General features: G+C 41.2%; 1 protein-coding gene across 1 annotated transcript; it reads left to right on the forward strand.

Annotated features, from left to right (window-relative positions):
- Nucleotides 1–1369: 1369 nt before the first annotated feature.
- Nucleotides 1370–18472, forward strand: mfsd2ab (major facilitator superfamily domain containing 2ab). The gene is made up of 14 exons (XM_044335578.1): nt 1370–1659; nt 4808–4933; nt 6160–6284; nt 10893–11016; nt 11406–11484; nt 11579–11754; nt 11881–11971; nt 12600–12718; nt 12998–13081; nt 15257–15340; nt 15518–15630; nt 15739–15882; nt 16224–16400; nt 16491–18472. Exons 1-14 carry the CDS (start codon nt 1570–1572, stop codon nt 16543–16545), a joined length of 1587 nt encoding a protein of 528 aa, XP_044191513.1. The 5' UTR covers nt 1370–1569; the 3' UTR covers nt 16546–18472.
- The last annotated feature ends 1366 nt before the right edge of the window (nt 18473–19838 follow it).

The raw sequence follows: 19838 nt of genomic DNA on the forward strand, positions 1-19838 counted from the left end.
AAGTCATCATACAGTATCCATCATTCTATAAAGTGAATGTAAACTCAAATCACTCCTTCCAGGTTGCCTAAGGCCCCAAATTCTCAGGAAAAACACTCAGTACAGGACTTATGTTACAACGCTGAAGTCAGCTCCTGACTCAGGGTTAAGGGGGAGGTTAAGGGAAACATAAATAATGATATTTAGCAACTGATTCTCTGTTTTTTCACCACTTACACTTGTGAAAGAGTGTTAGACATCATAGCAAAAAGCCTTAACGCTTTTTAAACCCACTTACAGATTTGTGAAACCTTTACTTTGCTTATGGAAACAGAAAAAAGGACACTTTGACTACTTTTTTTTCCTCCCATCCAGACCACATTAGACCAGCTCTAGATTAAAAACAATTATAGTCAGACTTGTGAAATCTGGACTAGATTAACAAGGACACTCCATAGACTCATTAAAACACACTTTCAGATTTGTGAAACTTTTATTCTATTTGTGAAAAATAAAAACAGGGTGATTTCACTGATCTTGCGGCTAGAAATTCACAGCACGATTCCACATCTCTCCATTTTATTGGTTATGGCTATGTAAAGCTCCTCTTTCTCATTAAAAAAACAATGTAATAAAGTTATTTTTACCTTTTGAAATACAATTACAAAATACCTGTTGTTCTCTCACCTTTCATCAAACTTACCAGAATTATCAGTGTAATCGCCTTTTTTTCAGTTTTCATCAATAGAATAAAAATTTCACAAATCTGAAACTTATTTTTAATGAGTCTCTGGAGTCTCATTGGTAATCTAGTCCAGATTTGACAAGTCTAAGTATAGTGGTTTTTGATCTGGACCTGATCTAATGTGGTCTGGATGGGGGAAAAAACAGTGAAATTGCCCTTTCTTTCTGTTTCCATAAGTAAAATAAATGTTCCACAGCGTTAAGGCTTTTTGAAACGATGTCTAACACTCCTTTATAAGTGTAAGTGGTGAAAAAAACGAAGAATCAGTCGCTAAATTTCAATATTTATGTTTCCCTTAACTTAACTTTCCCTTTAACTTTCCCCTTAATTTCCCCCTTAACCCCGAATCAGAAGCTAACTTCCACGTCTATATGATATCACGTACTGATATGAAACGTGCGACATTTTCACTGGATGTTGACATTATTCATAGTTGCTGCTGCTTATTGTGACTGTCGAGAATGTAAACAGAGCGGAGTCATACTCAGAATGGAGAAATGGAAAAAATCCGGGGGAGATGAATCTTATCTTCTCATATAGCCTGATAATAGGCTATGGATGAACAGCAGAACAGTCAGCTTCACGCGCTGTCACCGGTGGGCGGGGTTAAAACATGGCGTGAATGGCACGTTAAAAAAAAACGAGAGGGGGGGCGGGTCACTTAGCTCTTGAAATTACTACGTCCACCCTCATAGACCAGATCTTCTCGGTTTTGAAAGAAGAGCGTACGACGACTACATTTGAGACGTGTTTTTTTTCTTTCCCCCCTCTCAAATCTTATCGGAAGACTAGTTTGATTATTCTATAACATTTTTGAGTTCAACCAAGAAACCAGCTACTCTGCTATGGCAAAAGGAGAGGGAGGCGAACAATACTCTAACGCCAGTTTGTTGAATAAACCGGGCAGCTCGGATGGCATCAAACTGGCCAGGAAGGTGAGTTTCATTCATTAATTCAACAATATTCTCGTTTATGTATGTTTTCCTGTTTAAATCCACTCAGTAGAAAACATCTGGCGAGAAAAGAGGAAGCTGAAATGTATCTTGAAAATTTGAATGAATTAGAGCAGCACGCCGGTTAATTGACGTTTTGAGGAAGTGAGTCATGAAACCTACCTTCAGAGCAGATATGCAACATACCTTACATTAGTAACTCAACAAAAATGAATGACATAATTAACAAAAAATGTATTTACATAACCAAATAAGAATAATTTCAGTGAGCAAATACTGCCCTGCAAACTCCCTCCTTTGAACTTCAACATCTGCAAATACGTCAAACCATATAACTAAAAAAGGCTTTAAACGGTGTTAGAAACAGTAAAATGTTGTAAGTTTAAGTCATAATTTGTGTTAGTAAGGCTGCAATGCTAGGGGCTTTCTGTGCACTCATTACCCTCAGCCACACAGAGCTAAATTTAAATCCCGAAAATGCCACTCTCCTTTCTCTCTTTGAGCTAAATATATGGTCGTGCGGCTGGTGAAATAAGTCCTAGACGCAGTAATTCTGAATTGTATAAATGGTCTCTATAATTAAAGTGATTTAATGTGAATGAAAATTTGCAATTGGAAACGTGAAATTCTCAAACAAACGGTTTAGGGTGTTGTCCGTTGATAACAAAATGAGATATGGCTACATCCCTCATAACACTTTATGTGGGATTCAGTAGCCGTGTGTGTGTGTGCTGCGTTCACGTGCACTGTTTTAGAAATAAGTGACACAGTGCTTTGCATTTCAGTAACAAAATGAGGAGGAGAACATTTGCTTCAGCATGTTAATTCGTGTGAATAGTAGTTGGTTGTTATGAGCAGCATCAGCATATAAGCTCATCCTTGTTTACTGTTATGTTTTTCGTTAGATCTTTTGTTCCAAAAAGTCACTTAAAATTGGAAAAGATTCCCTCTTAGTTGGGTATGTGGCATGCAGTTTTGGTGGCAGTTCCTCTATTTCCCACAGCATTGAATGCGTCATGCAGCAACCCCACAAAGGCGACGTGTCAAACCGAAGAAGCAGACAGAGGATATTTTCCCCAAATCCCACCCAGAATCAGAGTTTTTCCACATTTCTACTTGCAAGAGATAGTAGAGATGCACCCACAAAATCAAAACACTCATGGTCAATCAAAATGATTTTGCTATGTTTTGAATATTTCAAAAAGCCACCTGTTCCAGCATGTGCCTTTGACTCAAAGCATGTTATCAGTCTACAATGGTAGCATATCACTACTGGTAGCACTGATAGAAGAACAAGTAGCCTGTGAGGTAGTAATAAGAGGCAGTTTTTCGTGTCAGGTTTACAAAATAGAGTTTAATGGAAAACACATTTTCAGCTCTTATGTAACTGATGTAATTAGGATGCTTAAGGCAAAAATAGGCTATTTTAAGTGGATTGCTTCGAAGGAGTGTCAGCACAGAGTGGCATGAATACACTGTCACAACAAGACATTCTTGATTGGTTTCATGTCACAGTATGTACACTCACTGCAGTGTCATTGTAAGACTAGGAGGGGCAAAAATGTATGTCTAGGACAAAGAAATCCGGTTGACAAGCTTCCCACGCTCTGTCAGCTCAAAGTGTATTAAAGAAATTACTAGGCATTGTCAGGCATGTACATACAGCGCTTATGTGACTTCTCCTCATCCAGTTTACAGCTGTGTTGTAAGGTTTTAGGAGAATTGTGTATCACACGGTGTGGATCCTAGATGTGACCTAAATCACCAGGTAGCCCCAACTGTTGTAAAGCCAGCCATTGTGCTCAGTCACAAAAGTTTAAATACCAAAAATCCTCCTCTGTTTGTAATGGTGCAGGTATCTCATGTCAGGGTTTTGTCACCTAAACAAAGGTTGGGTTGAGTGTATCAACAGGACAGAGGCTGGTTTATTCACTCACAGCCACAGAGATGTTTTGTGTTGTGTTTTGATCTAAGATGAATGCAGTCAGTGTTCATTTTCTTCTCATGCATATCAAGGACATAAACTTCAGGAGTACTGAAATGTCCCTGCAGTTCAAGGTCATTTTCAAGAGCCGACGGCGTTTTCATGAAACCGCTTTTACGTTTTAGTCTGAGGCTTTTAACTGTAGCCTTTTCCTCATTCAACACCGGTGATGAAAAATTCTTTGACCAGCTACCAAGAGGGCATATTAGGCAGTCCCGAACACAACCTTTTGATTGGTCGGGGAGGAGGGTGTGTGTTTTTTTTTCGGCTCTCTGACGGCTTTACTGCGGTCAGAGCACTGGTCAAACTGGCAGACATCCCTATTGGTGTTAAGTCAGTTCAGGCTGCTGCCAAAGTGGTGTCACCCTGGCATTTTAGTGTGTGTGTGAGAGACACTCCGGTGGTGTCGTGCCCTGACACTAATCAACAGAGATTTGTGTTGCTATTAGAGGAGTCGTTTAGTGTCTGTCAGTTGAGGAAATTATTACATCTACAGTGGAGAATGAACGCTTGTTGGAAAACCAAGAGATTCTTGTTTCCTAGCAGCTGTCCCTGAGTTCTGCCAAATACGCTACATCATGGTTAGCTTTTTGCCAGCTGAGCACTCTGGTACTTAAGACTCTGACGATAAAGAATTTAGGCCACTTTCCTTGTAAGGCGCTGTAAAATGTGTTGTTTTAATCGGACTAGGGAGGAATAGGCGAGACTGAAGGAACAACAGGTTGAGGATTACACTCTTAAGAAAGAAATTGGTGAAGTTGCCTATTTATAAGCCAGGCGACTATACTGTATACTGTATCCCTGTCAGGATTAAGTTGCTGTGGTTGACTCTGCAGAATGGACCCCACCTAGAATTACACGGACTGGTTACGTGCCAAAGCCTGCAAATGTTTGTGGGCAGCTGTGTATACTGAGCCTTAAAGACACTTTCTCCAAATGTAGGTTAATGCTGAATGTGTAAAAATTCATTTGTTAGGCATTATCTTTACAGTGCAATGACGGATCCTCTGTCCGCTATTTTGTCTGCAGTTTTATGAAATTTCCTAACCCTGGTTCCACTTTTAAAGCCAATTATGTTAAGCTAATTATGTTCCTTTTATTAACTGTGTTTTTTTTCCTTTTTTCTCTTTGCTTGTGTTCCCTCAGCGTGAGCATAGGAACAGGTTGTCAGTCTGCAGTAAGATATGCTATGCTATCGGTGGAGCGCCCTACCAGATCACAGGATGTGCCCTGGGCTTCTTTCTGCAGATCTATCTACTGGATGTAGCACAGGTGAGAAACTCCACCATCACAGCTGCCTGGCGCAACCTTTCCAGCGTTACTTTCATAGCACCGATCTAAATATAGCCAACTTGATTCCCGAAAAAGACCACCTTACGGGGAATGGGAACATGAACATCCGCTACTGTCTGTCCACTCCTCTGTGCTGTCCTTCCACAGTATGTGAGGTGGCATTTATAGTCTAAAGGGCAAGAAGTTGTACGTGATCCCTCCTGTGCCCTTCAAGCACCTCTTCTCATAATCGAAGACATTGTGACCACCAAAGCTGACCGACAAAGGTGGTGATTGTCCTGGAAAAATGGAAGAGGTGGAAAAATGTTTTTGAAAGTCCAAGATGGGCTCCACTGTAACATCAAAAGGCTTACAGGGGCTCATTCTTGGGAAAAAACGTAGGGGGGGGGGGGGGGGGGGGGGGGGGGGGGGGGGTTTGATGGTAGTACAATGAGGAGGGGCTCGCTTTAATGGGCTCTGACACTAATCTGATGGTTAAGGCCAAGGCGGCATGTAAGTCAAACGGCTTCCCAGGGTTTAGCTTTGTCCGGCTACCAGGGTTGTTGATTAAGAGTCTATTGGATGACACAGCATGGCGCAGATTGTACAGTCAAGAGTGAAGCATCCATCCTGCCTGGCTTCTAGTCAGACTCGTCTCCTCTGCACAGCGCTGGATGAAGAGCAGACACGGCGAGCTGCCAAGTGGCACCTTCGCTGTTTGACTTGATTCTTGCAACATGCTGCCTTTTGACTATTTTCTTAGGAAATGCTGAAAGATCAGCAAAGAAAAGATCACTCCCTAATCGTTCACAGTTTGTTTTTTTTTCTTTTGTGTGTGTGTGTTCTTCTGAAAAGTACTGTTTTGAGATTGGTGACAAACGTGAATATATATGATGTATACTTAGAGTATCTGAAATACATCTTGTGGAAATATTTGATGCTAAATGTCAATAATATATGAATTGCTAAAAAAAGAAACTACTCATTGTTGCGTCAAAGCTACACACCCTTTCATCAAAGAGCTGCTTTCAGTGAGTGAGCTGTTGTATGTATATTTTGTCAGTTTATTTGTCATATTTCCTGGCATCCTGGAGCAGATGCTGATACTATATTATGGTATTCACAGGACGTGCTGCTACTTGTAACATTAGGAAATAATGTTAGTCAGTTGTGTACGTGTTCAGTCGCAGCTATTCTAATCTTTGCATCTTCTCCTTTTTTGGCAGTTGGATCCCTTCTACGCCTCCATCATCTTGTTCGTGGGCCGAGCCTGGGACGCGGTAACGGACCCCACGGTGGGCTTCCTGGTCTCCCGAAGCCCATGGACACGTGTCGGACGCATGCTGCCCTGGTAGGTTTAGTTCCCAGCTGGAAGAACAAAAAGATCAACATGTTAGAGCTGTTTTTAAGGGAATCTGTGCAGTTTTATCAGGTGTATCATCCTCCTCCGGCTCTATTGTTTAGGTCTCTACCAAACCACATCCATCATCTTGTAGATAAAGTGCCAAAGTTGTTTAATCAGTTGTCTTGTATTTGGTTTTGGAAATACTCCACAGGGAACTGACTTCAGCCTTTGGCGAGTCAGAGGTGTGACTGAAGGTTTTCCAACTGTATGCTGTAGCGTTTCAGTGTTTTGGGGCGGGGCTTTGTGCTGTTTGAATCACCCGCGTCATCTTTACTAGAGGGGGGTCGCGCTGATGCAATTACTACCATACCATTTCCTCATTGCCTACACATGCGTATACATGTCTATTCAAGCTCCCTCCCCCCTCCCTTTCTCTCTCTTTCTCACACACACACACACACCCACCCACCCCCAAGTGCTGCTATGCATACTGGCCATTAAATATTCCACTGAAAATGCCAAAGCCAAATCGTAAAGGCACTGAGGCTTTTGGTTTTTTTTTTTTTTTTTTTTTACTAAACAAATATAGGAGGGTTCAGCAGGTGCTGGTCTTTCCCACAGCATGGCCTTTTGGCATGGTATTGATAAATATAGCTCCTGCCTGCTACTGAGCGAGCAAATCTTAACGGCTCTCTCCCTTTTTTATGAGAAATTCCTCAAGAGGACTCCGACTGTGAACGGGTACAAAATTAAACATTCACTCTCATATTTGACCTGTGCAATTTATGCGAAACACCCTCACTGCTCGGAGGAAAATGAACTCGCCCTGCACCCTCGTCGTGTTAATGGTGCCTGTGTGCAGCAGCCAGGGCGAGGGAGCGGGAGGCCTGTGATGCTTCAGGCTTCTTTCACGGAAAAGGTTACTGACCCTTTTCTTTTTAACCCCCTATATCCCCTCCCCCCACATCCCCGCCTCTCAATATCTTAGCAACGTACGTGGGTTTATCTCTTGAGTTATCTTGTACGTGGTCCCACAGTTGTCAAAAATTACATTACCCTCCTGGAGGTGGATGTGCGAGGAGGGTATGAATGACGCCGTTATGCAAGTGAAGCTCGGTGTAGGGTGTCAAGGGGGGGAGCAGCTGGTTGTAGAGGTTGCTGCCAGTCCCCTGTCAACACAGAAGATGTTTTAGAGCTACTGTTCTGCAATAGTTGGGAACATGAGGTACTCATTGTGGGTTCATGGAAGACAGAGACGGGCCAGTGGAAAAGGCAATGAGGTGACAGAGGAGAATGAGGGCAAGATTTCTCAAACGGCAGCTTCATTATTAGTGCAACAAGGAGCTGAAGAGCTCAACCAGAGAGCTTATCTACCCATCTACCTGCTTGATTTTAAAATAATCTTATCTCCCACATTGCTTAGGAAATCTGTGCGTCTTGTGCAAGAAGAGACGCAACTGGGAAATGAACCCAGTCGTGTGATGTCGTTCTCAGTTTCTCCTGTTAAATGCTCCTTTGGGTGTGCCTCCAGTGGGGCGACCTGCCTAATTACTTTACAACACAAAGGAATGATCATCCTGTTTGGTAGCAGTGCCATAAATGTACTTCTCTGGAAATCAAAATGAAACTGTGGCAGTAACATATGAGCAAATGTATTTATAACCAAATGATCATGAATTTGCCATCAGAGTTGACTTTTTCAACCACAGTATAAATGGTTTTTAAAGGTTTCTACATGTTAGCTATGTTTGGAATATTGAGTGTTATAGATGTAACTGTAAAACTTCACTTTTTAATCCAAAAAATGTATTTCTTTAGTATTCTCTGACTGCACAGTCTAAAGTTGAAATGATGTATGTTGTATACTACTTTGATAATTTGGTTTATGCATAAAATTCATCTTAATGAGACTTAGTTTTATGGATGTGCTGGAGGGGTTAGGTTACTTTATCATTATTGTGATTTTCATGGAGTTGCTGACATTCGAATGAAAGTCTCGCGAAAGTGGGTCAATGCTGGATGCTGCTTGTGATATGCAAGATACATCTTGTCCATTTGTTGTTAGAGATAGAGTGTGGTTGTGGGGGGGTTGTAGGATCAGGAGAGATGGAGGAATGATTGGCATGTTCAGTCACATTATGGTCAGTTCGGTCATAAAGATGAGGAGGAGATGATGAGTGCGGTAGCTGGGAGCGCAGAGGAAGCAGGAGAAAGGCGGCAAAGCAGCTCCATCTTAAAAGCTCTGTGTTTTAGGGAGCGGGGGAGGGGAGACGTGAGTCAAACTGGCTTCTCATTGGTCCAGCCCACAACACACCACCGACACGAGCCAATGGCGCCTCAGCTGTCGAGTATGAGGGCTGGAAAGGATTTTTTAAGACTCGCTGAGGAATCCAGGAGGTTACTACAGTTCACACCGCAGAGCGAGAGCAGAATGAGTTGCACTGTTGCCGCAGAGCTACCGGAGCAGTCACTAATGACGGGCTGCTGGTTTCCTGCTATTTCTTAAACATGCATTTAAATTAATTCCACTGACTGTTTAGCGTCCAAACAGCTTGAATCATTACTTCAGCAAATATTGACTCTTTGTTTTTCCTCATATGAATATTTTTTAATGTTCTCTGATCTCTTAAGCAGTTGTTTAAGCAAGAAAATATGACTCCAAGGCCTCAAAGTCAGTGTTTGGCAGGTTTTATCTCTCTGCAGCTGTTTCACCTCCCCAACCCAATGATGGCTGCCAAAAGCATTAAAAAAAAAAATTTTTTTATAACTGTCAGCCAGTAAGACAAGTTTTTGCAGTCGATAGGTGCCAAACTACAGACTGTCACCTGCTAAGTTAACTTATCACCCTGCTCTAGTCAGCATGGCTATTTCAGATTTAAATTTGATTCCAGGAGAGGCATCAGGCCAGTACTTATTTGGCCTGCTGTGTAACTGCAATTCTGCAAGCACAGTGCCAGTTTTGGTTTTAACCTTGTAAAGCTCAAGAAAAGCTTACACTGAAAAAGAAAGTTTTAAGAAAGTCTTTTTCAAAAGGAAACTTGTAAAACTTTAAGAGATTCAGTCTTTTGTGTTTTGCCATCACAGCCCCTTTCATTTTTATGATAGGATGTCTGAATGAAATTTTAAGGAAGCGCCTCGCCTAATTTCGTAGGTGTTCGTCTCATGTGGCGCGAAGGAAGTAAATTCTCAAATGTCCTGTCATTTCAGGTCTTGATAAAAACATCTGCTCCTGCACAACCCCACAGTGACTTCACACAAGAGTACATTTAATCAGATCACATGCGTGAGAGAGCCTGCTGAACATTGCTTCTCTTGACATTTCCCTGATGTCCGTCCTGTACATCAGAGTTTGTCGGCTTAAGTTGATTCGTGGTGATTCTGAAGTGAAGCTGTTCAGCTGCTTAGCGCTTTGATTGGATATCAGCCACTGCGATGGCTAGAAATTGCATCACTGTGTGTGTATATATATATATGTATATATATATATGTGTCATGGCAAGCTTTTGCATGTGGTCTACTGTGATGAGTTCATATCCTGTCTGGTAAAGGATGAATCACATTTCTGTTCGAGCGTAGGTAAGCAGGATACCCTGACATGTTTCCTGTTCCACAAGCAAGATTCTTATTTCCGGTGGTGTGGTTGACTCAATCTGGTGTCTGATTGGAGATTGTTGATCTGACCATAGGAAATAGATGAACAGTGAGAGGAAGTGACAGAACTCTGGCAGGAATTCTCCATCATTTCCTCATAAAATGACCTCATGGTGTGTGTATATACGGGATGTTAAACAGCTGAGGAGGAGGGCAGGATGGCACGGATGTGTAAACAAAGCTGAAACACTATGTTCTCATTTGAGCATAGATTTGAACATTGGAACACCCTTTTTCTACACTCACACACATACAGTTGCCTCATTGAACCGTCATTTATGTAACAGAGGGTGTTTTTATAGGCAGAAGTGTATCACTAGAAACTGAATTTGAATCATTTTTATTTTAGTTTGGATTGTTTAACTTGAATAATTGCATTAAAAAAACTGAATCTCAACAGCATCGCTCTTCCTCAACGACCGGATGTGTGTCTCAGTGAACTCAAACCGATTTGCATGAGCTGAAACCGAATTGCGAGAACCGAATGTGGAAGTATAGAGATATATAATAATAGATAATATAGAGATTTGAATTTTCGGTGAGGATCAAATACAATTTCAGAGCAACTGAATTCAATTCAGTCAAAAGACAAGTTTGGTTTTGTTCAGCAGCATTCCACAGTGAGATGTCCTCAAATGAACCTCAGACCCAGATATACTTGAAGCTCAACCTGTTTCATGTTCAGCGGGAACACTATGTCCCTGATAACAACAGTCACCAAACAGTGCCGAGCTGGGGAGAGTTTGGCACAAATTAAATGAAAGACACACTTGAATGGCTACAGTTTGTTATGTAATGAGTGGCCCCCTCTTTTCATAAAGGCTGCTAGTTGTTTACAGAGTTTAGAGTGTTTCACGCTCGGTTAAGATCACGTGTTCATCCACTCTTGTTGTTGTTGTTGTTGTTCCCCCCCTCAACCCCACTATCCCCCTTCCCCTCTCTATCCATCCTGTCCATCTGTAGGATCCTGCTCTCAACCCCTCTGGCTGTGCTTTCCTATTTTCTCATATGGTACGTTCCTCCCTTTGAGGACGGCAAAGTCATCTGGTACCTTTTCTTCTACTGCCTCTTCCAGTCCCTTCAAACTGTGAGTATTACACACACACACACACACACACACACACACCTGATGCAATACTTGATATACAGGGTCATGGAAAACATTGATTTCCCCGTGCAATTCAGAGGAACAATGTTAAACCCTTTCACCCCCTCAATGACTTATTGTATAACAACAAAGGTTGTCATGGTGCTAAAATTAAGTAACCTTATGTTTCCTTTTTTTTTTGTTTTTAAGCTTCTTGATCAACACATATTGTAACAATATTCCCAAAATAGATGCAGAACATTTTGTAAAAGAGAAATGTTCCAAAGTCTCTGCATGACCAAAAAGTGAATTGAAAAGCTGTGTCTTGTTAAATTTTTCTCACTTGTTTCCCCTTTTTTTTTTTTTTTTTTTTTTTCCTTTGGCATTAGTGCTTCCATGTGCCGTACTCTGCCCTCACCATGTTCATCAGCTCGGAGCAGAAAGAAAGGGACTCGGCCACCGCATACAGTGAGTATCATATCATGAATCTCCTGGGAAGGAAAACAAAAAAGTCGAGTGTGTCACCCCCTAACTAAACATTTCTGATCTGTCCTCCAATCAGGGATGACGGTGGAGGTTCTTGGCACCGTGCTCGGTACAGCCATCCAGGGTCAGATTGTGGGGATGGCCAACGCACCATGCCTCCCAGGACCCGGCGACATCTTACTAGATCAGATCAACTCCTCCGAGTCTGCCGATCTCAACAACAGTGAACCCGTCATCTCCCTGGACCACACGGTAAACACACTTGTATTTATTACTTACACAAGTACTGATTGAACAAGGTAGAAGTAAAATTCATTTTTGGGTTTTTTTTTGTTTTTTGCTAACTGTCCCTTTCTTCTCTCGTTCCTCCCCTGGCAGAAAACGGCCTACATGATTTCCTCCGGTGTTATCTGCTCAATCTATGTCCTCTGTGCCATCATTCTTTTCTTTGGCGTGAGAGAACAAAAAGGTAAGAGTTCACATCTCAATCGAAGCGCTGCCATCCTGCAACGTAGCTGCCATTCTCCACTCTTTTAATTTGCATCATCAGAGGGAAAACATGTTGAATACAATGGGAAATCACCTTACCTTTTTATGTATCATCAAATATCACATAAAAACAACTCCTTACATCCTTGTTTGTTTGAATTATTACTAAATAAAACAATATTTTGGGTGGGAAAGTTTTATGACCAGAAATACTGTTAAACATCCCCCCAAAAAGTTTCAGTTTCTCAAGTTAAGCTTCCTGATTTGACACAGATTAACAAGTCTTTGATGTGGTAGATCTGTCATCGATGTTTGTAGTCTAGGCCAATGGGGACGCACAGTTCTAGCTGCATGTGATGGTGTGACAGTGGGCTGACAGCGTGTGGCGCGGCTTTAGTTAAATTAGAAACCTCGTGACCGGCGATGAATCATATAGATGCGTTTTGTGCAGAGCGTGAAAAGCAGCTCCTCATGTAAAACGAATCGGGGGCGGGGTATCGGTGGGGGGTGCACACCATAAGGAATAAGAGATAAAAATGTATTCAAGTGGATGTCATTTTGTATCATTATTTATTTATTTTTTTTCCCCATTTTCTCCTCCTCCCCAGATTCCTCCCGTCTCAGGTCAGAGCCCATGGGTTTCTTCCAGGGGATTAAGCTGGTGATGGGGCATGGACCTTATGCCAAACTGGTCATGGTCTTCCTCTTTACCTCACTAGCTTTCATGGTGCGTATAGAGACACACACACTTATATTACAGACTCATAGGACATGCAGTTTGTCAATCTGTTTGCTGTTTTTGGGCAAGAATACTCTTCCAGAGGTCTGTCTTGTGTTTGTTTTTTCTGATTTGTTGGAAGTCTCTTGCTGGTTTCCTCCTAACCCGAGTTTACTTTACGCCTGCCAGGTTGCCTGGTGTGTGTGTGTGTGTGTGTGTGTGTGTGTGTGTGTGTGTGTGTGTGCGTGTTATAAAATTTGACTGAGTTTCTTCTTCTTCTTTCTGCAGCTCCTAGAGGGAAACTTTGCTCTGTTCTGCAGCTCCACACTAGGCTTCAGAAACGACTTCCAGAATATTCTGCTGGTCATCATGGTGAGTACACACACAGGTGACATTTTCAGACACGCAGATAGGTGCACCGTTGCCATAGCAATGCATACGAAACCCCGAGCAGCCCATTTCAGTGGAATAAGTTAAGCCATTAGCTTCAGAGTGCAGACAAAAGCTTCCCTCCTAGGACGAACACATAAATTGTCTTCAGTAACAAGGCCAGTCTGTTCTCCATTAGAGAACAGTGTCTGCTGGCTGCCCATTTCCATGATGTGTGACCGGTCTCCCTGAATGCCATCCCATTCCCACAGACAGTGAAGAAGCCACCGCAACACTTGGCTACAAGAAAACTCATCACATTCCGTTATCTTTTCATTTATCTCACTTGGCCTCCCTTTTTTTGTATAAACCTGTATCCAGAGAGAAGTTTCTCATATCTAAGAGCCACTCAACCGTCAGGTCCTGACAGGTTTCAAACCCAATTAATTCACAGATGTGCCTACAGTAGCACGCACAGCAGAACTGTACAGGGTGAGAAAGTACAGGTTAGAGAGGTTGAAAAGATTACATGCTTTGATCCTTTACTTTATGGAAAGGATTATGGAGCCAAGGAGGCCACCTTTTTTTTTTTTTTTTTTAAAGTACATTTATTTAGTGAAATGACTTTTTAGAAGCTTCAACACATTAAGCTTTGAGAGAAATGGCTCCTTATGAGGTTATCCATAATTTTTTTATCCTAATCCTCACCTTCAGTAATCTGAGGAGATGACAGATCTTATTAGAACACAAAAGATAAAGTTAAACAAATGAAACAACATCATATAGGCGCTCAGTGGTTATCATTGTTGCCTCACAGCAAGAAGGTCCTGGGTTCAAACCTGTTTGGAGTTTGCATGTTATCTCCATGTTTGCATGGGTTTCTGCTTGGTGCTCTGGATTGCTCCCACCATCAAAGACATGTGTTAGGTTAATACTTCTATAAGTACCCATGACCCTTGGCACCGGCACAAAGAACTTGAGCTTGTCCTCATGCGCCCACCGCGGCTGCCCACTGCTCCTGCTGTATAGGATGGGTCAAATGCAGAGGATTAATTTCATTTCAATGTATGAGCGTTGAGAAATGACAATAAAGCCTGAAACCCAATCTTACAACTCTGACTGCTTGCCAGTTACTGGATGAGCACAGTAATGTTCAGATGACATGAAACATTGTGTGAGAGCAGTGAGAGTTCATCAAATGGCAACAAACAAAAAGAGCCTTGTCTGTGCTTCTTGCTAATGTGATGCACGTTGCAAAAAGCATGCTGTGTAGTACATTGTACTCCAGTTTTGCCGCTGAACTGCAAATTAACTAATTGGGCCGGACGGTTTTATGGGAGAGGAGTAGACATGTTTCACTACCGAATACATTGAGGTCAGCTGTAGAAAACATGTTTTATGATGTCTGCAAAGAAGATAAACTGTATATATAAGTGGTATTGACTGATAAGTGGATGTTGGTGTCTGTGACACTCGTGCTTTTACTGGTGAAGTTCAGACTCCGTTCAAGCGTGCGCACACACACACACTTATGCATGGAAATACAAAGGAGATTCTTTACTCGTAGTGAGAAACCACATAAAATGGCGCAAAGCCACAACAGAAAGTGAGACAGACTAACAGACAGACTAACACAGATGACTGTGCAGCCAGACAGGAGAGGTGTGTCTGTGGTCTATCTCTGGGAGCGTAACCTTTCATTCATATGCATTCGAGAAGGTAGAAAAATACTGTTGCACCAGGATTGTGTTATCTTTACTTTAGTCAAACACAGAAGGGTCAGAGGTCACACTGATCTGAGTCCTCGGTCCCCCTGTAGAGTCAAAGGATGACCCCTGCGGATTATTGCATCACATTGAGCTCAGATTTGCTCTGGGAAGAGCGGCGGATGCCACATTGTCTTCTGTCTTCACTGTTGTGTTTGGCAGACACGAGAGGTCAAATGTGCGTCTGCATCACCACGCTTTCAAGTGTTTTCAAACCCATATGGAAGCTGAAGCATTTTGAGAATGCGTCTAATTCCATGCTTGTTTACTATTATGTAACACAACACAGAGGGTCATCCTTTGCTTCAGCAAAATAACATTAACCTGTAATAGAAGACCCTGTGTGGAGTATTTCTGTGTGTCAAGAGAAAACAGGTGGTTAACCAGACTTTAAATGTTTTTCCCCCCTCAGCTCTCCGCTACTTTGGCCATCCCCTTCTGGCAGTGGTTTCTGACTCGCTTTGGGAAAAAGACGGCGGTTTACGCTGGCACCTTGGTAAGGCCCGCAGACACGTCCACACACCACTTCTAAGTCATGAGAAGTCTGTAAGACTGACAGGAATTAAGTGATTCTCTGTGAGTTGTAGGAAAGTGGCTCTAGTGGGAAGTGAATCTCTGAAGGACAGCTGATTTTGTGTGCATTAGTGGTCTAATGTGTTTCTGTTCTTTCCAGTCTGTGGTTCCCTTCATGATCCTGGTGGTGTGTTTGAAGAGTAACCTGATTGTCACCTACATTGTCTCCTTCGCTGCTGGGGTTGGAGTGGCCGCAGCCTTCCTGCTGCCCTGGTGAGACACCTGCTTGACCCTTTGTGGACTTTACATTCTTAAATACTTCAATTCTGTGCACAAGTTAAAGAAAAACATTTCTGACTGAAACTCTTTTCGTCTCGTCAGGTCTATGCTGCCTGATGTTGTCGACGATTTCCAAGTGCAGAACCCTGAATCCACTGGCCACGAGGCCCTCTTCTATTCCTTCTATGTCTTCTTCACCAAGTTCGCCTCTGGAGTCTCCCTTGGCATCTCCACTCTCAGTTTAGAGTAAGTTAAGAATGTTTTGTAGGTCTTTTCATCAAGTTTTTTTCAGGACACAATAAAGAAAAGTCATGAATGAGGCTAATCCAAATCTCCAAGCACCCTAATCCCTTATCAAAGCAAGGAAATCCTTTAACTTTCATTTGATTAAGTACAGTAAGTCTGTAGTGTGCATGCATGCATCACATGACGGAGTTCACAGCAGTCTGTCGGCCTTTGATCAGTGATTTGGTGGGAAGTTGTATCTGTACAACTCAGATTCTGTAAATATGAATGTATAAAGATGTGAAATCTGTTACTCTCCAAGTGTTTTCAGTTTCATAACTATATATTTTTTCCTTCTTTAGTTTTGCAGGCTACATCAGTCGAGGTTGCACCCAACCAGTGGAAGTGGATATAACCTTGAAAATACTGGTTTCCGCTGCCCCCATAGCTCTCATCATAATCGGCCTCATCATATTGTACTTTTATCCAATCGATGAGGAGAGGAGGCAAGGCAACCGCAAACTACTACAGGAACAGAGGTAAGGCTGTGGATTTAAAAATCACGCGTTTTGTGTTTGCATGTCGGTGAAGCAGAACTCCAACTGAAGACGCTCTTTATTTTTTCGCAGGGACAACGAGGCAGATTCTGAAACAGACTCAACAGAACTAGCCAACATGATCTAGCACATTTTACAGACCCACGGACCAATCGAGTGATCGACTGGCATTTTGCACTGGGCGGGACCAACGGACCTGAGCCTGTCGGATCATACAGACACTGCCTTGTCCAATCACATTGCTGCTGTTCAACGTCTACAAAACCTGATTGGTTCAGAAGTGTCGCCGCTTCAGCCACACTGAGGCCTTTCTAGAGACTGATATCCTAGCCTTTGTGTTGGTGACATTTTCCCAGCATGATGTTCACTCTCTTCTTTCAGTCAGATCTCAAAAGCCTTACTTTTTGTACAACGTGCTACTTTTGAGTACTGCAGAAAGGTTGGTCTCAGTTGAAATTGCACAAAACCGTGAAATGTGATGGGAGCAGGGGACGTGTTTGCTCCACGCTGCCATTTGTTGGTGCTACTCGCTGGAGCTGAACAGTTCCCATCCTTATACGTACGTCAAGCACTAATGACCATGAGCACTGCGCTAAAAACAGCATTATAGTTCTGTCAACATCATGTGAAACTTGAACAAATAGCGATAATGCCTTAATTTCAGCTCCATTTTTGGGGAGAAAATTTCCAGACTGACAAACTGTAACTTGAGTCAGTCTCTTGCTCTTGAGTCATTGTCTTGGTATGTACTTTGAATATGTTTAAATGTGTTTTGTACTTTTTACAATTTCTCCTCATAGTTTACTAAAAGCAGCCAGATTGTTTCCACCTCATCCCCATCCTACTGGCTTTTCTAGAAAGAGGGAGTAATAATGATGTTGGAACAAATGGCCAAAACGGTAACAGCAGTGCTCTGAAGGGCTCTTTTTATTTCTCCACCGTTATACTGAAACCACTACAATAGTAAAAGCTGTTAGTTTGCACAGATAACTGCAATGTTTATCCATCGATTTACATTATTTATAGGACAGCGACTGTAGACAGGAAAACCTTTCCTCTAAATGCTTACATTGACACAATACCAAGCAAAACAGTGACTACAGCCAGGACTAATTTAGCGATATCATTATTTAAGTATTTATTAGTTTTGATTTTACTGTTTTTGAATTCCTGGTAAGTCATACTTCTTGCAGTATTTAAATCTATTTAAGGCCTGTAAGGTTGTCCTCACAGAATTATCCATTTCAAAATGAGGCAAATGGGTCAAATTTTAAAACATTCACACGCCTTTTAATGCATGTTGCCATCGCTGATGTCTTTGCTCCATATGCATTCAAAAAGGGAAGCTCATAATTGTCAAAAAAAAAAAGGTTGAAAGATGGGAAAGTGTACATGTTGTAGTCTTCCTGAATGTTTTTTTTTTTTTTTTTTTTTGTACATAAGTGTGTAAATTGAAGGAACAACCAAGATGCTTTATGATCATCTCAATCCCTGTTATAAAAATGAGGATTGACATCGTTCATATCCATTGATATGGAAATGTGTACATTCAATTTCATATGTTATACATACTGCTACATCTTCGACGTGTTGTTTCTGACAACTGGGAAACCGATGTGAAAAGTGTCATGTTTCATCCTCTTTTTTTTTTTTTTTTCTTTTTTTTAAGTTTTGTTCTAAGATTTTTCACATCACTAGTAGAGGCCCACACTGTGCCATTGTCACCCACTAAACCTGTAATAATTGTACATCCTGTAAATCTCGTCCTGTTTTATTTTCATTGTTTTGTCTTTTGTTGGATCTGTCAGCGAACGTCCCTCTTGACTCTTGAGGCTGTAGCCAAATGTGTGAGCTTTAAAAGACAGGGACACACAGACGCCTTGTGTACATGCCTCCTGTGCATATGTATATATTGTACGTAAACATGTAAATATCTTTGATATTTGTGGTTGCAAGTGAAATGAACTTATGTACACTGTACTGTAGTTATTTAAGGAAAAAACGTTGAGATTGAAGAGATGTTAATAAATACTAACTGATAAGTGTACTGTGAACAAGTCGTCATAACATTTATTACTTAAAATATGTCACAAGCATAAGCCAATTTAAGCACCATTTAAATTATAGATATTTTTATATGTTTTATTGATATACTTTAATATCACACATGCAGCATGTGAATAATTAGACACACATGAAGAAACATGAGGATTTCCTTCTAAGTCTCATGGTTTAAGATGCTTTATCTTCTTTAAAACATGTGTTCTTCCGCTCATCAGAAACTATTCAAAAAGTATTTGAGCTGTAATACTTAAAATTTCAGCAGGTTTGAAAACATAAAACATAAAAAAGATAAATGAAACAGGCCCATACTTAACATGACCTTTGGGAAAAAAGCAGATTCATTCACAAAACTGACTCATTTGTGTAACTGGATTTACCCACCAAACACACACACATAGACATGCTATGAATAAGTTTTTGTTAAAGGCATAAATCAAGTGTTTACATACATCATACCCATCATACCACCCTACGTCACTACCTTACAGCGCCTGCTAAACACGGTGACGCAGTGAGTATTCATGGTCCACTACTGCCATCTAGTGTGAGGCTTTTGTTAATTAAAAAAAGAGTGTGTAGTTAACGTGACTGACAAACACTACACTACTTACCGTTGTACTACTGTACTACTTACCTCATCAAAAGAATGAATATATATATATGTTTCAAATTATGACACACTTCACTTGAGAATCATAAATTAAATAATCTATCACATCCGTTCATGAGTGTTTAGGTTGGGATTTCAGTGGTTTTCTGAGTGTAGCAACATTCAGCCACAGATTCTTTGCAGCATTAAAAGATGATCTGTGCATTAATATACAAATTAGCAATTTACTGTTTTTTTTTTTTTTTAAGCTCCTTCTTGCTTCATTGCATTTACAGAGCAAATTATGTATCTTATGATACTTGTCTACACATCATAAACCAGATTTTTAGCTTTCATACATTTGAGTTGATAATTGTTTAAAGATCCCCTCTAGACATGTTGTTAGGTATATAAAAATAATCTTCTTGGAATCATAATATGTCTAATATGGTTTTCCACAAAAAAATGTCCAGTTATGTCATTCAAATACTTAAAATGACATCCACTTTTTCTCCCTCTTTGAAAAATCCAGAATCTATGAATATGCAAAAATTGCTCATTTCAAAAATTTGATTGATATAAAATGTCTCCTGCTTCACTGTAAAGTAAGTTCTCAGTGTTTGTGCACCGAAGGGCTCAAGTTTCCACATCACACACGTGTAAGTTGCATACTGGACCACTATCAGCTTACAAACTAGTTGTGATGTCACAAATCATGCTCATAACCCCACTCTTGAAAATCAGATTTAAGTTGAGCACAGAAACTT

The sequence above is a fragment of the Thunnus albacares genome, chromosome 19, assembly GCF_914725855.1.
Source record: "Thunnus albacares chromosome 19, fThuAlb1.1, whole genome shotgun sequence".
In the NCBI taxonomy this organism is placed as follows: Eukaryota; Metazoa; Chordata; class Actinopteri; order Scombriformes; family Scombridae; genus Thunnus; species Thunnus albacares.

Excerpts from the sequence above, each read along its gene's own strand:
- mfsd2ab (XM_044335578.1), top strand. The coding sequence starts at position 1,570 with ATGGCAAAAGGAGAGGGAGGCGAACAATACTCTAACGCCAGTTTGTTG. Across the intron at positions 12,719-12,997 it reads TTACCTCACTAGCTTTCATG|CTCCTAGAGGGAAACTTTGC; the intron begins GTGCGTATAGAG and ends TTCTTTCTGCAG. Across the intron at positions 13,082-15,256 it reads ATATTCTGCTGGTCATCATG|CTCTCCGCTACTTTGGCCAT; the intron begins GTGAGTACACAC and ends TTCCCCCCTCAG.